General features: G+C 35.8%; 1 protein-coding gene across 6 annotated transcripts in view; it reads left to right on the plus strand.

The window, feature by feature from the left end:
- LOC101847864 (cysteine-rich and transmembrane domain-containing protein 1) overlaps nucleotides 1–14,318 on the plus strand; it is a 15,468-nt gene extending 1,150 nt beyond the window's left edge. For 2 of the 6 annotated variants that reach the window (XM_005094714.3, XM_005094716.3), the window contains exons 2-4: nucleotides 1,172–1,254; nucleotides 6,728–7,070; nucleotides 8,086–14,318. In XM_005094714.3, coding sequence (XP_005094771.1) covers nucleotides 1,242–1,254; nucleotides 6,728–7,070; nucleotides 8,086–8,194 — 465 coding nt within the window. In that variant the 5' untranslated portion in view covers nucleotides 1,172–1,241 and the 3' untranslated portion in view covers nucleotides 8,195–14,318. The other 4 variants (XM_005094715.3, XM_005094717.3, XM_035968824.1 and 1 more) reach the window with 3 other exon arrangements.
- Nucleotides 14,319–14,840: the final 522 nt, after the last annotated feature.

The following is a 14,840-nucleotide window of genomic DNA, read 5'->3' on the forward strand; positions in this document are numbered from 1 at the left end:
CCCACCCGTTCACACCTTACACACACACACAGACACACACATTTATGCACACTCACACACACACATGCACACTCACACAGACACTAACACACATGCACATACACACACACACACACACAAACACACACACACACAAGGGCCACTCCATTCGCTTCAACAAATCTTGAGAACGGAAACCGTTCGGAGAAATAGAGTTCAAGTTTATTTTCCCGAACGTTCGGAGAAATAGAGCCGGCTTTACTTTTATGTATTATATTTCTATTCTTTTCTTGTTATAATGCTGTTTGTAGAGTAGTTTTACTAACAATAACAAAAGGTTGAAGATGCACGTCAGACTTTCACTTTCATGAATCTTAATTTTTGCTCTTCACTTCAATGGCAATGGTCTTCCTCTTCATCATACTTCATGTTTACACGACGAGTACAGGTTTATTAATAGAAGCAAAGAGAGATATATCACAAGATATATATATATATATAAATAAAGGTTCAAGAATTTATGAAGTTATGATTCTATGTCGTATTATAAATTATAAAAACTATTATAATGTTAATAATCTTATTGATATTGACATTGTAAGTGACAATGAATAATTTGTCACTTGTGCGATGGTGTAGGGTACACTAATCCTTTCCACGGAGAGATAGTGAAGGGTACACTATTCCTTTTCACGGAGATCGTTGTTTCGATGACTGAAACTGAAAAGAACAGATATAATTGATTGCCTGGAATCTAGTTTTGACAATCCAGATCAGCTTATTTTTGTTTTGGAATTTGTCTTGAGAATCATTTGAATTTGTATCTATAGAGACCAAATGGTACTTTGAAATCTAATTTTAGAATCTACATCTGTTACAAGTTTGAAGTTCAATCCCTTTTAAGCCACGGGCTACAGAGAGAAATGCTTCTCTGTGTATAAATTCTTTACAGTGATTACTCTGTATATATTTCGATTGAATTCTGTTAATCAGTATCTCCATCCATTAATTAATCACACTCTCATCATAGAATCTCTGCAAATATTTAGATCAGAATATTTAAACAATTCTGGATAGTGAAAGGACAATTTAAGGTTCCCGCCATGTCATTTAGTAAATAAGTGCCCTGAGGACAAGGTGTTGATAGTTTAGCAACCAAAGTAGAATTTACTTTACTTTGCCTTTTGAAAAGAATCCAACCTGCTGCTGCTGTGGATATTGGTTCTCTTTTAGTGACTCGTTGGAACAGATACACATCAACAATGAGCGCAGGGGGTAAGGTTTTTGTTTTGTAATCTTGTGTATTCAAATTAGTCTTGCTGCTTCCTTTCTGCACTGCCACAGTTCAATACCCATTCATGATTCCCCTTAAACTTGATGAAACCAATCAAATCTTAGTATTCTTAGATTGTTTGTTTTGTGTTCAGGCTATGGAGAAAGTTACTCTAAATTTGGGACGTGTGAGTTCAGTATTTTGAACTCAAGTCAGATACTGAGGACTGCCATCTAAATTGTATTTTGCTCCTCTAAATTTTACCACCCCCACCCCTGTTTTCTTTCATTCCGAACTCTTTGGAAAAAATTTTATGTACAGTCGAACCTGCCTGAACGGAAACCTGTATAAAACGGAATCCTGTCTTAACGGAATCTCCCCGCTTCCCCCTTGAAATATATTATATATATCCCTTTTTAATTACCTTATGAAACGGGGGATCCCATCCAACGCGGAAACGGAGAGAAAAATCCGCTATCTTCTGAGGGTTTTACCTGTCTGAGACGGAAAATGTTTTGCCCGTTCAGTCCTGGTTTGAAACAAAACTTGCAAGTTTGGTTCCGTCCACCGGCTCAAAACTTAACGCTATGCTGCCGGGCGAGGAAGAGGAGTAGGTGAGCAATTTGAGGGTAGATCCTATGTTACCCCATCTATGAGAGCCCTGAGAGACGAAGATGGTCAGTGTGGTGTGGGTGGGAAACCTCATGAGATGCCAGTGAAATTGCTTGAGTGGCGCTCCAGCACGGAAACTTTCACTGGTAGCCAGAGATGTGAAATTAGTTTGACCAATGCCTGCTGCCTTGATCGTACAGCCAGGTGAGAAAAGAGTTCCTTAAATCATTGTTACAAATGGCAGTGAAGGGTGGCATTGGTTGACTGTACTTATTACATCGATGGTTGAGGCTAAGGGAGGAAGCAAAGGAGATGTTCAAACAATGTTTCTCTGTTTTTAATATATGCCAAACAGTGGTCCTATAAAATGCAAGCACTGGTGGTAATTGGATAAATAAGACTGACGCCTGTCATTATCAGAGAGGATAGCATCTCAGAGGTGTGACGTTTTGACCACTTGTGATTGCTTGCAGACCGGACAAGCGACCCTTTGATCCCACCGACTGGGCCTTTGAACCCACCCCCTTTTCCATCTCCCACGAAATTCCCCTGTCTAAGACGGAATTTTTTTCTGGCTTCCTTGCAGTTCCGTCTTAAACTGGTTCGACTGTATTATAATGTATGTACACACACGTGTTGTAAAAGTATAAAATATATCATGTATGAAGGTTCACAAAAAAAAGCATACAGACGTTCAGGCAGAAGACAAACAGACAAAAGTAAGGGGAGCAAATGATTGATTAAAGAGCAATAATACAGTCAGTCAAACCAGTGTGTAAGACGGCCACGCATTGTCGAGGAGAAAAGTGGAAGTATAAAAAAGGTGGCCATCATACGCAGGACTGATCAAAATGAAGAAGAAATCATTTACTTCTGAGGTCTGAACTGGAGGTGGTTACAGGCTGAGGACTGCTGCCGGGCTCATTAAAATGTTTTGTTGAGGTTTCTTTTGAAAGGCAGGAGAGGATATGGGATGGTTTTTGTGGGTAGTTTTATTATTTCTTAAAATTATGGTTCCGTTAAAGGTCAAAAATAAAACACAATGTGTCAGAGGAAGAAGATCAAGTGCCATAGCAAAACAAACAAATGGGTTGCCACCCCTCAGTGAACGAGCAACACTACTACTATCGTGAGTTTGTGTTGCCTTCCATTGTTATGGACTGGGTTGACGGACTGAGTTGTGGGTGGGGCTTATAAGTTTTATGACGGAACATATATGCTTCCCTTACCGGCAGCTAAAATTTATTAGTCAACTTGGGTAAACATTGGATCGACCTGAGCAACATGACAGATTCATCCTTTGAAGAGATAGACAACGACTGGTGAATGAATTATGACGGCTTGTCCGCGGCATCAGGGAAAAATGCATAATTTTTTATAAAGCCTGGTCGTCTAAGGCAGGAAAATTTGGCCGTGGTTTGATAAAATAGGGTGGCCGCGGACACGTTGGACAGATGCCCTTGTTACACAGTTAAATTATATAGAAATAAACACAAGTGGATAGAAAGTGGCCGTTTGTACAGGTGGCCATATGGCAGGTTCGACTGTATATATATATAATATATATATTGAAGGGAGGATTCATAATCATAAGAGATTACAGAATAATCATGGTAGGGAAGAAAATGAAAAGGAGAGTGTGTGAAAACGAAACTCCCGACATGCATGCTTAAATTACAAAGCATTCTTTTTTGCCATCACATATTCTCTGTGTATAATAAATGTGTGTATGTGTATTCGTATCATGTGTGTGACTTTCTTTTGTATGTGAATGGGAAGTCAAGTACAGACATAGAGAGATCTGCTTTAGCTTATAAATCAACATAATGCATACTTATGTCAAATATTTGATATTTGCCACATTTTGAAAATTAGACTTTTTAAAATAACTAATCTTAATCTTTTTAGCTTTGCTAAATCTGAACTGAGAATTGAGCAACCCATAATATAATTATTAATAATAATACAACAATGCAGAAGCAGAGAAAAGGGAATATTAATAATGGACAACAAAAGTATATTAAAATTATCAAGATGATTTGAATAATGCAGAAATTAAAAAATACAATACATGTACAGCAACAAATAAAAACAAGAAAAACTAGAAAATATTTGTTTTGACTTTAAAAGGTCCCCACTGGGTAAAAAAAGAAAGTACCTACCCAAGAAATTTCCTTAGTACTCAAAGGCTTTGCACTTGAACAAGTACATATATATGATTATTTTAAAAGTACTGGAGAACTCGCTGAGGCTAAACACTTTCTAATTAATTTCAAGTTACTGACAACAGGCAGTAGCATTATTTTTAACCCATTGAAAGGAACTGATTTTGAAAGATCCACTAGTCTGTAGTCCTGAGTTATAATAATAATAATAGGATTATAATTTTATAATGTGCATTATATCATATTATGTTTTGTCCCACACACCCCACATCCTTCACCACTTGGGCTATTGCTGGCATTGCTTGGCTAAACTGTGGTGCTGGTCAGAATTATATAGTCTATCCCTTTTATCATCTTCTCCAAATGTAATCTGGCATTCGGGGTGCTGAGCATGTTCTTTTTCACCTTCTTTGTTATCACTTAATTAAGGGGTAATATCGTATAACTTGCTCTTAGCTGAGATTAATTACCTTTTATATATATATGAGAGCCTTAGGACTAGGACACTTAACCTTTTCACTGTGTATTTGCTTTTGAAAAGGTTCTTCGTAGTACCATCATTTTTGACTAATGCCACTCAAGAAGCCTGTTTTTTTCCTCATGTAAATGATAATGATTGGTTTGAAGTGTCAGTTGTCAGTAAAGTGTTTGGTATAATATAAATTATATGGACTTGTCAATTATCAGTGTGTAAGAAATGGGTCTAATGAGGCAGTGCAAGAGGTCAAAGTTTTTCGACCCGCATGAAATACCCGAGAGTATCGAAGTGCTGGAACAAAGTTTTTCCCCCCAGTATTGATGTTAAAATCTTCAAGCTATCTTGATTACTTTGTTAGAATGTTGGGACCTACATGATTTTTAATACTACTTTCATGGAGACAGTAGGCAGAGGTGTGTGAAATGTGAATAGTGTCATTGGGTGCATGACCTTCCATTCTTGGGCTTCTTCATTTCTATGTGCTGTGTTGTATGTGCCTTAAAATCTTTACTAAAATAAAATAAACTGAGAGTTTCTTATGCCTATGCAGCTTATCTTTCAGAGTTAAGGGTGGTGATGAGTCACCTGGGTGTTCTAATGTAGTGCCCTTTTGCTTGTCTCTATGATGACTGTTTTACAAAAAGAAAGTATTGAAATATTAACTGCATCAATTCGGGGGGTTGGGGGGGGGGTAACGTTTACTGAATTTGTGACGTAAGCAAAACCAACCTTTGGAGGGAGAAATGTATTGCACCCGGCAGCGCAATGACTGCCGTGTATATTGCTCCTGAAGTGACATGGGGACACTTTTTTCTTTTAGTTTGTAAGGATGTTATTGGACAAAAAAAATTCTCTTATCTTATATTTATAGTCTTTTTTCTTTTTAATTGTCTGAAAATTGTTACAGGTGTTGTAGTTTTTAATCTCTGGCTGAGGTATCATGCATCCTGAAGCTGTTGGCATATGCTAGGCCCTATGAGGGGTTATTCTGCAAAGAATGCCTGTGGTAAAAATATTCAAATCCTAGTCTGTGAAATCCTTTTTCATGTTGCTTGCTGCAGTACTCTTTATTACGTTTGAAGATGCCATAGTAAAGTTAAAAGATATTTTTTCTTTTATTATGCTCGTGTATTCTTTGATTGTAATCTGGTTCTGAATAAGTATGCTCATTCTCAGATAATCCAGTCTTTGTAAACTGGAGTTACAATATTTCAACCCCTTTCTTAACAATATATATCTATCTCAACATTCAAGTTTTTCTTTGTGTGCTAAATAAATCAACTGTAGCCCTCATCTACCAGGTTTGGACTATTTGTGAATAAGTATGGCCATGCCAAAAGATAATGCAAGACATTATAGCTGTATCTTGTCATTCATTTGATATGTTTAAGGATTAAACCACATTCTGACAAAATATCTGTCAGCTGTGTTTAAGAAGCAAAGAGAATAATGCATGATAATAAAACGTTTGTGTGTAAACACGAGTTGAAAGTCTTTTACATCAACTAATGAATGTGAGCCAGAAGTTAAAGCCAGAACTTGAAATAGACCTTTCCTTTTTACGTTGGTGTGATACACTTTCAGTAAAGTTTTTCTTTTGTGTCAAGTAATGTAGGGGTAAAGATTAAATATACTGCAGGAAATGCCCATTTTTTTTTTTGGTTCTGTTTTTCAAAGATGACATGATCTGAGACCAGAAGGAGAAGTATTTACTGTATTTTGTGTTGCTTGGCGTATTTAAGAATTCATTTAAGTATTTACGATGATTAATGATAGTTCTGTACGAAAGAGACTGAGGGGCACTTTAATTTTTAAAAGTCACTCTGGCTTTCTTTTACCTCGCTTTATTGGGGGGTCCTTTTTTTTTTTGAGGAATGAATTGTGGGGAAGAATAAGTGAATCTGGCATCTTGAAGAAAAAGGGGATTAATCTATATTTATGAGTCCTTTTCCAGATTACTCTTGTGTTTAAATCAATGTACCTTTTGTGTCGTTTTGATGTCAAAGGAGAGGTGACTAGGAATACTCAAGTCGTATTTTAAAAGTGGAATGTTAGTTGTTGTCTCTATTTTCAACAATACTACGCGATTTTGCAGTAAGAAAATATCGACTACTTAGTGTGAAGTTCCACAATATGACACTTTGAAAAGTGACGTATGACGGTCTTACACTGAGCCTATTAAATCATATTGTTTAAAGAGATTTTTTTTTTTACTTTCAGATAAAATGAGTGTACACCCTACCCCAGGAGCCCCACCACCCCCTTACCCAGGGGACAGCGCCTACCCCCCAGCTCCACCGGCTGGCTACTATGGCGGCCCACCACCCCAAGCCTACGGTGGGCCAGCACAGCCGGGGTACGGCCCCCCACCGCCCCCAGCTGGGTACGGGCCACCACCACCCCAAGGCTACGGACCACCCCCACCCCAGGGGTACGGGCCTCCCCCACCTCAAGGATACGGCTATGGGTACGGTCAGGGTCAGGCAGCCCCGTACCCTCAGCAACCGTACCCTCAGCAACCTTATCAGGGAGGACCGTACCAGCAGCAACCGGCACAACAAGTGTAATTACATGTTTCAAAATTTTTGTTTCCTGTTTGCAGTTGTGTCATTTTGGGGTTTTTTTTCGTGCGAGTGTTTGTGTTTAACGTTACTTTTTCTGTTTATTTGTTTGTTTTTGTTTTGTTTTGTTTTGTTTTGTTTTGTTTTTTAGTGGGGGGGGGGGGGTTGCTCACAATTTTTTTGTACAAAGATTTAGGGAATGAGTGTTGTTCATGTGAAAAAATTGCTTTTTTTACTCAGGAGATTCTCATTTGATATGGGAGAGGTGTTAGTCTTGGTTAACGTTTCATTGTTTACAGATGTTGAATATTAAGTACTATTGAGTACTATGTAGTAATAATAATAATAGATTACTACCTCAGCAGAACAGCACAGTCTTTGTGTTCATTTTGCAAAATTTCATAAATGATTTTTGTGGAATAATTTAAAGGCCATTCATTACAAAGTTCTAGAGATTCAGATGCTTGTTATAAAAAAAAGATTACTTATATAGAAAATCCAATTATAATCAACATCTCTACTTTGTTGGAAATGAGTTTATTATCAATTTATCTGAATGATGTGTAACAATACTCTGAGTTGGTTCTCAAATTTGAAACATTTAGAAATGTTGGTAAGGAGTCATTCTTTAAACGCCGAAAGTAAATTTTAAAAATATCTGTTTGCTTTTCTATGTATTGATTGCAATTAAAAGTAAAAGTGCTAATCAGGCTAACATTATCTGAGAGTAACAGAATCATGCTCTGAAGCACATAGTATAAAATAGTATTGCTCCCAGTGCATGTTGATTCTCAATATAGCTGTTATGAAGTCAACATTTCTTTGTCCAAAAAAAATCAATCAGATCATGTTTATTTACCTTTGCATTACTGTATTCATTTGTTTAATCGTTTTTCTCGTCTTTCAGAGTGTATGTGAATTACAATGTAACGTCAAATTGTTCTGAAAAAATCGGAAGTTACATTTATTTTTGTGCTACTTATTTCATTTATCTAATCGCTTTTCCTGGTCTTTCAGAGTGTATGTGGATGACAGGCGTAAGAACAATGACCGGGACAATTCGGCAGAAACCTGTTGCATCATCGGCCTGTGCAGTGCCCTGCTCTGTTGCTGTCTTATGGACTGATCTATCTAAGATGAGGCCTGATCTGACCGACATTCCACAGTGCACTTTAAAAATATATACATCTAAATTATACTTTCTTTTTCTTTTTAGTGTCTATACTATTCTGACAAAATTATTTTTCTTTATGCGTATATAATATATATATATATATAATATATATATTTCTAACATATCTTTTCTCTTAGAATCAAAGTAGTATTTGATAAACTTACCTTTTCTTGTATAATGTTGACAGTTATGAAGAGCATTTTATTTTTGTCTTGTTTGTTAACTTAGCTATGCTTTGAAATCGCCATCCTTATTTGATTATTCACAAGTCTGTATGAAGCAATAGCAAACTTGCGTCTGATCACATAAAAGATGATTTCACCACAGCATTTAAGAATGAATTTACAAAGGTATGTCAAAATAGTGCATGTTGATTTAAAATAATGGCAAAAATCTTTGATTTGGGAACTGATTAATCACAGGTGTGCTAGAATGGCAGTCTCCAGCATTGAAATGTATTATCTGATTTTTGTCATCTTTGTCAACCTATTATTTGTTTCTGTACTTTTACTGAGAAAATTGTATGTCCTCCTTGCATTATGTGTCATTTGAAAATATTTTTAAAATTTGTTCTTGTCAAATGAGGCCTAGACGTAACACAAATTGGGAGCATGGGGATGTCAAATTTCAGTTAGATATTAAATTTACTTACCTTTGAAAAATATTGAATATGATCTTTTCTCTCTTAACGCATACTCTGCAAAATTGGGCGGCAGCTCATCTTGTGACTTTTCTTTCCCTCTGTGTTTTTTTGGTGTGTTTGTTTTACTTTGCACTAAATGGCCTTAATTGTGTCAATGTGCTTGTCTTTACTCAAGGAATATTGGGGTCTTCCCTGAAATGTTTCCCCAGCTGCTAATTTCCTGTTTCTTTTCAGCTCTAGTGACTTGAGCTCTTGTTCCAATTTTGTAAAAGATTTCTTTTTGTGTTCAGGATGTGAACTTAATTCACTGCAAGGATCTAATTACAAGAATAATTTGGGATGTTATCTACTAGAAACATGTAAGATATTCACTTTTTATCTCACTTGTAGTCACAGCACATTGAGCTGCATTTTTCATGAAAGATACAATAAAAGCTGTGGAAATCCAAGATGAAAAAGTAATTGATGGGTTGTTACTATACTGGCAAGTTTTCCGTCACTAATTCTTCATCTTTGTTAGTTTTTATAAGATATCTGTACTGTCACTGCAGAGAAAATGGTTGCGCAGATTTTCTATCATTGTACACTCAGTTTCTCTTGTCACACCTTCACCTTTCTTACTGCAAATGTTAGCTCATTAAATGTTGAGCACAATGCCATAGTTTCTCTTGGCCAAAATATTTATTCCCTTATCCAGTTTAAGGATGGCAGGAATAACTATAAAGCAATTACTTTCCTTTGAAATTTTCTTTAAATTGAAAACTTGTCTGTGACTTGTTTACTTGGACTAAGACTTGACAATATGAAATATCTATTGAAGGTGCTTTACAGACTGTATTGTTTTGTCCTGTTGTTTCTTGGAAAATCTGCTGCAGTTACATGTGTGACAAAATATAACAGACCACCATAATCAATAATTGGATACTTTACAAACAATTGAAGTTTCAGTCCATCTTTTCAATGCTCAAGAGAATAAATAATTGGTCTAGTAGCTTGTTTGTCGCCCTTGCTTATCTTTGTTTATGGTTAACTTGAAGTCTTATCTCAAGTGGAGGAAGAAATGAGAACCTAAACTTTGTTCAAATTCTCGCATAAAAGTCTTAGCTATTTCAGGCACCTTAATTTTACTGGATTATCTTCAATTCATGTCTGTCATTGAGAAATTTATATTGATAATGGTACAGATCCTGTAAACTTTAAATCAGAATCTGACATATTAAAATATTTATACTGGATACCCCTAGATTGGCTGTGGGTATGTACCTGTGTGTATGAGCTCATGTATAAATGTATGCATCAATGGGTTTGTGTTTTTAGGGGAGGAGAGAGGTTCACAGGTAATGTACTGATTAAAAAAGACTGAATTTTGACTGTTGGGAATGTCAGTGAGTTGGTTGCTTTATTGCACCTTTTTGAATGTATTTTCTGAGGATGAAACTGTCATGCATGTTATTTTATTTCAATTTATATTGCTGATTTGGTGCACATATTTATGTATATATTTTATCAGTATATATGTATGTTTTCCGTATGTTTATGCCCATAAATATCGACATGCTTGCAATTGCAAGGGGGGAAGGGCATTGATCTGCAAATACGCAGGCATTTATCAGATGTTTCATTTATGTCACAAAAACAATTTATTGGATTTTTGGTACAGTATCAAGCAGAGGGTATAGTTTTAAGAGTCAGAGCAATTGTAAAAAAACAAAAAAAGACCCCTAACATACAAAAAACAAAATTTTTACTGATCTTTCATTTTCAGTACCAGGGAATAGAATATTTTTCAATGGGTGAAAGAGTTCAGGGCTTGTTTGTTTTTGTTTTTGATCGAAGACCATGTGGACTTTACATTTGAGATTTTTATGCAAGAAAAGGAAAACAATGATTCCACCTGATTCATGTTGATATATGTGTATAGATTTGTTATTGAATCAAAGATCTGGTTAAACTCACCGTCATGCAGATTTTCATTAGATTTTAAAAAAAACTCTTTACTTTCTTTTCAAACTTTTTTCCTTCAAACTATATTTTATGATAGAAATGACTGGAAAAAGTCTATGGTTGTAATGATAACTACGAATAAATATAACATCTAGTTTACTCTTTATGTCTGGAAAGTGTTTTCCCTATTATGCCAGAGCCCTCTTTTAATGCGAAACATGAGAGTGACATGCACATCACTAAACCGCCATTAAATCAAAACAAATGAACCTATTTTGATAGTTGTTCATCACAATAATGTCAGTGACGTAATGAATTAAAAGAATGGGACGGAGCTGCTGACAGTGGATCACCCAAACAGCAGTTCCCTCTGCAAGCCGCTTGGAGTTTCTTGCTGGGGATAAAGAGTTACATCAGTAGTTTAGCCTTTACTATGGGGGTATGCATTACATTTTGCTCAATGTATACTTCTTCTACTGTGATATATATAATTTAACCTCCTGATATGATTTCAAACAGCTAAATCTGTATTGTACTTTGGTGGTAGAATTGTGACTTTGGAAGAGGAGTAGTAAGTGAAGTAAGTACCTGAACTTGTTGCCTTAATCAGATTTATTTTTATCTGTCGTGAAATTACTCTTTTGATTAATATATGTACATATATATCTCTTTTGTATTGCCTCGCCAATTTACTTTGTACCTCTGTACTTCTTTTTATTTGTGAGATCTGATGAAGGTCCCAGACCTCCCTCACTGACACTGTTTTGTATTTTTGCCCTGGAAGAGGCTATCTGATATTGAAATATGCTGTTTACACAAGTCTTAATATTTCTTTCTTTAGTTGTTCTTTCTGTATGCTTTTCATTTACTCTCCTCATTCTTTTTTGTGTTTGTTACTCTCTTATAACACCTCTAATCTTCAGCACTTATATGACCTTATTGTGTTGCAAGTACCGTAAAACTCTTACTAAAACTAAAAAAACCAAAGCTTTTCATTTATAACATTTTTTTCGAAACAATAAACTCCTGGAAATTGTATAATTTTAAGATTTATCATCATAAGCATCATTTCCTGCTTGGAAAAGTTCAAAATTGGCACATTTTGAAAAATGTCTTTTTAATGGAAAGTATGAATAAAAACTACCAGTATTACAAATATCTTAAACAGGACTGCTTGAAATTAATCACACATACCATGTCAATGGCATCATGAAATGGGATAGCTAAAAAGTTTGTTTTTTTAATTGCTGTTAGTTGTTTTGATTGTTTTCTCTGTTCTGTTTGAACTGTACGGGTGCTGGACTGATCTGGTCATGCTTACATAATGACCTGTTTGTGGTCTTTACTCTTTCTTATATTATTGTTAAAATAAAATATTTCCCCTGATTTCATTTTGTAACGACATGTATTATTGAATTATTTCCATATATTCGTAAGGCAATGCTACAGCTTGAAGCATTTGCATATGTTACTTTTTTAAAACAGTAATATATGATCTCTTTTTTTTTTTCAGTTTTGAAGGGAAAGTGCCTTGGCCAGTGTACCAAGGTTCATGTTGTGCTTGGTTAGGGTTGTGGTACGGTACCTATTTATTTTTTTGCTTCACTCTGGTCTAGATGGCTTTTTTTATTCTCTTTTGTTATGCCAGTGTCTGTACACTTATATCGCAATTTTGTAGTAATTAAGCAGAGATGCCTGTACCCCTCTCAGGATTTGTTTTATTTTATCTTGTATGTCCGGCGCTTGTTATCCAAGAGGTAAGGTGCATGCCAACCTACCTTGTGTGTCTGGCTTAATGTCACATCCATGCAAGTATTGTTGATCAATATTTTTGGGGGGGAGTTTCTTTGTAACTTACACCCCTACCCTATGGTAGTGGACTTTGAGCTCCCAGTCTTCTCATATGTGTCGAAAATCTCAACTGTTCATGTCCAAAATACTTTCTGTGTATAAAGGTGGAAAAGAAATGGTAGCTATCCTAAAGTAAAGAAACTCTGCATAGGAGAAATGATTGAGAGAATTTTCGAAAATCGCATTTAGCTGCCTGAAGACACCGGGACACTGAACTATTGTTGGAGAACGGACTGAAAAAGTCAGTGGCATGCTTTCTGGAAAAATGTACGATACACTACTGGAAGCTCTGTGAATTAACAAGGGTAAGCCGAGAAGGTAGACAGATTCTAAAAGAGCAACAGTGAACGAAGAGCTTTCGGGAAAATCTCTCTAAGTACTTGTAATAATATGGTATTGTTTCAGAGTATTATCTAAATCAGCTTTTGCAGAGCTCTTAGAGTGCCGTTTCCAGCTGTGCTAAAAGATTGCTTCAGTGTTTAATTGTATTTGAACTGTATTCCCTTCAAACGCATTCTCCATAGATGCCATATTATTAGAAGTAAATATCCTAACGACATTTTTCTGAAAACTTTTGCTGAAATGGGAAAAAAATGTATTAAAAAATATCCAAACAATATTTTTCTAATAGCTCAGCTGAAATGGAAAAATGTGTAACTTTAGACCTCTTGTGTGATTTACTGGACCTCATGTGTGATTTACTGATCCTGTGTGAGTGTAAAGATGCGAGTGTGCCATGATTTTACGTTGATTGTGGTTTGTCAGTTGCGATACTGGTAATGGTAGATGAGATATTTATGTCTCCAAAGTTTGCAATAAATAAGCTTAAAATAATTGTTTGTGCATGTAGAACAATCTTATAACATTTGTTCCTGCATGTAGAATTGAACAACAGACACGAACATGTTGGCTAAATTGCTAGTAGTATATGTATGGGTTGATGTCAGCCTATGAAAAGTCTGTTTCATGTGCAAGAATAACACCTATTATAGATGACTAATAATAATTTAATAAATTATAGTTGCTATCACTTTTGCTGAATTTACACGTTTCTTTTCCCTGTCTGTATGATGTGATCTTTCTTATTAGCATTTCTTCAAAGGTGGAATGTTATAACTAAATGGTTTTGTTTGTTGTGTTTGTTGAAAAAATATTTGTGAGGCATCGTGGTGAAATCAGGCGCTCGTCAGAATAATAATATCGAAGAAACTTTCACTTTTCCTCTTGTTTGGCAATTTTTATCGAATGTTTGTTTTTTGGCTCCGCACCTTTTATGTCCATTTAAAAAGATATTTATGTGTGGAAATCACTGAAAACATCGATTGGAGGCACAAAAAAATGTAAATTTTCAGTTTCCAAGAACTCTCAAGATATGGAAGTGACTGAACTTTGCTGGCCATTTTCTAGCTACATGTAATTTTATTCTTAAAACCAGGGAACCCATCTCCTTCAAGTGCAAGTATCTTAACTTCTATTTAAGTTAGATAGATAGGTATTTTTTTCACCAAGTGCAAGACAAATGAACAAGCTCTAAGATGTTACCAATAACTCCATAAGCCCAAAAATTGACGAGTGCCTGATTCCACCACGTCACATCACATTTTATAATGCAAATAAAATATGTTTCAGTTGGAAAAACTCAAGAGTCCAAGGCTTTACGTTTATACATATATCCCATTTACATTTTGTGTTATATTGTATCTTTTTAGTTGTTTTGTGCCTGTACATATTCTTGTTCCTGGTAAAGTCTTTTACAACTGAGAAGGATCTGCCAACTCTTTGATATAATAACAATTGCTTCTTCATACAGTTCTTTGCCTTGCACCGTAATGTTCCCACAAACAAATGAGCATGACCGGTGTCTGTGGTGTAGCGATTAGGCGTGTCGCACACAGGAGACTGGAGTTCGATTACCAGGAGGGGAGAAATATTTTTGGGAGTATTTTGGTCTTTCTGCTGCGGTGTTGTATCCTCTCTCACCCTAGGTTTGTCCTGACAGGCAGGGTCAGAAACCCACCTCCCAAGTGACCCAAGTTGTGTTGAAGGGGCGTAAAAAGACCTATTTTAAAGAAAAAAAAGTAATTTAAAGAATGAGTATGAGATTCAGAGAAGTATTTGTATTGATGAATTGATGTAGCAAAGCTCTGTACAAGTACAATG

Source organism: Aplysia californica, unplaced genomic scaffold (assembly GCF_000002075.1).
Source record: "Aplysia californica isolate F4 #8 unplaced genomic scaffold, AplCal3.0 scaffold00088, whole genome shotgun sequence".
NCBI classification, from domain to species: domain Eukaryota; kingdom Metazoa; phylum Mollusca; class Gastropoda; order Aplysiida; family Aplysiidae; genus Aplysia; species Aplysia californica.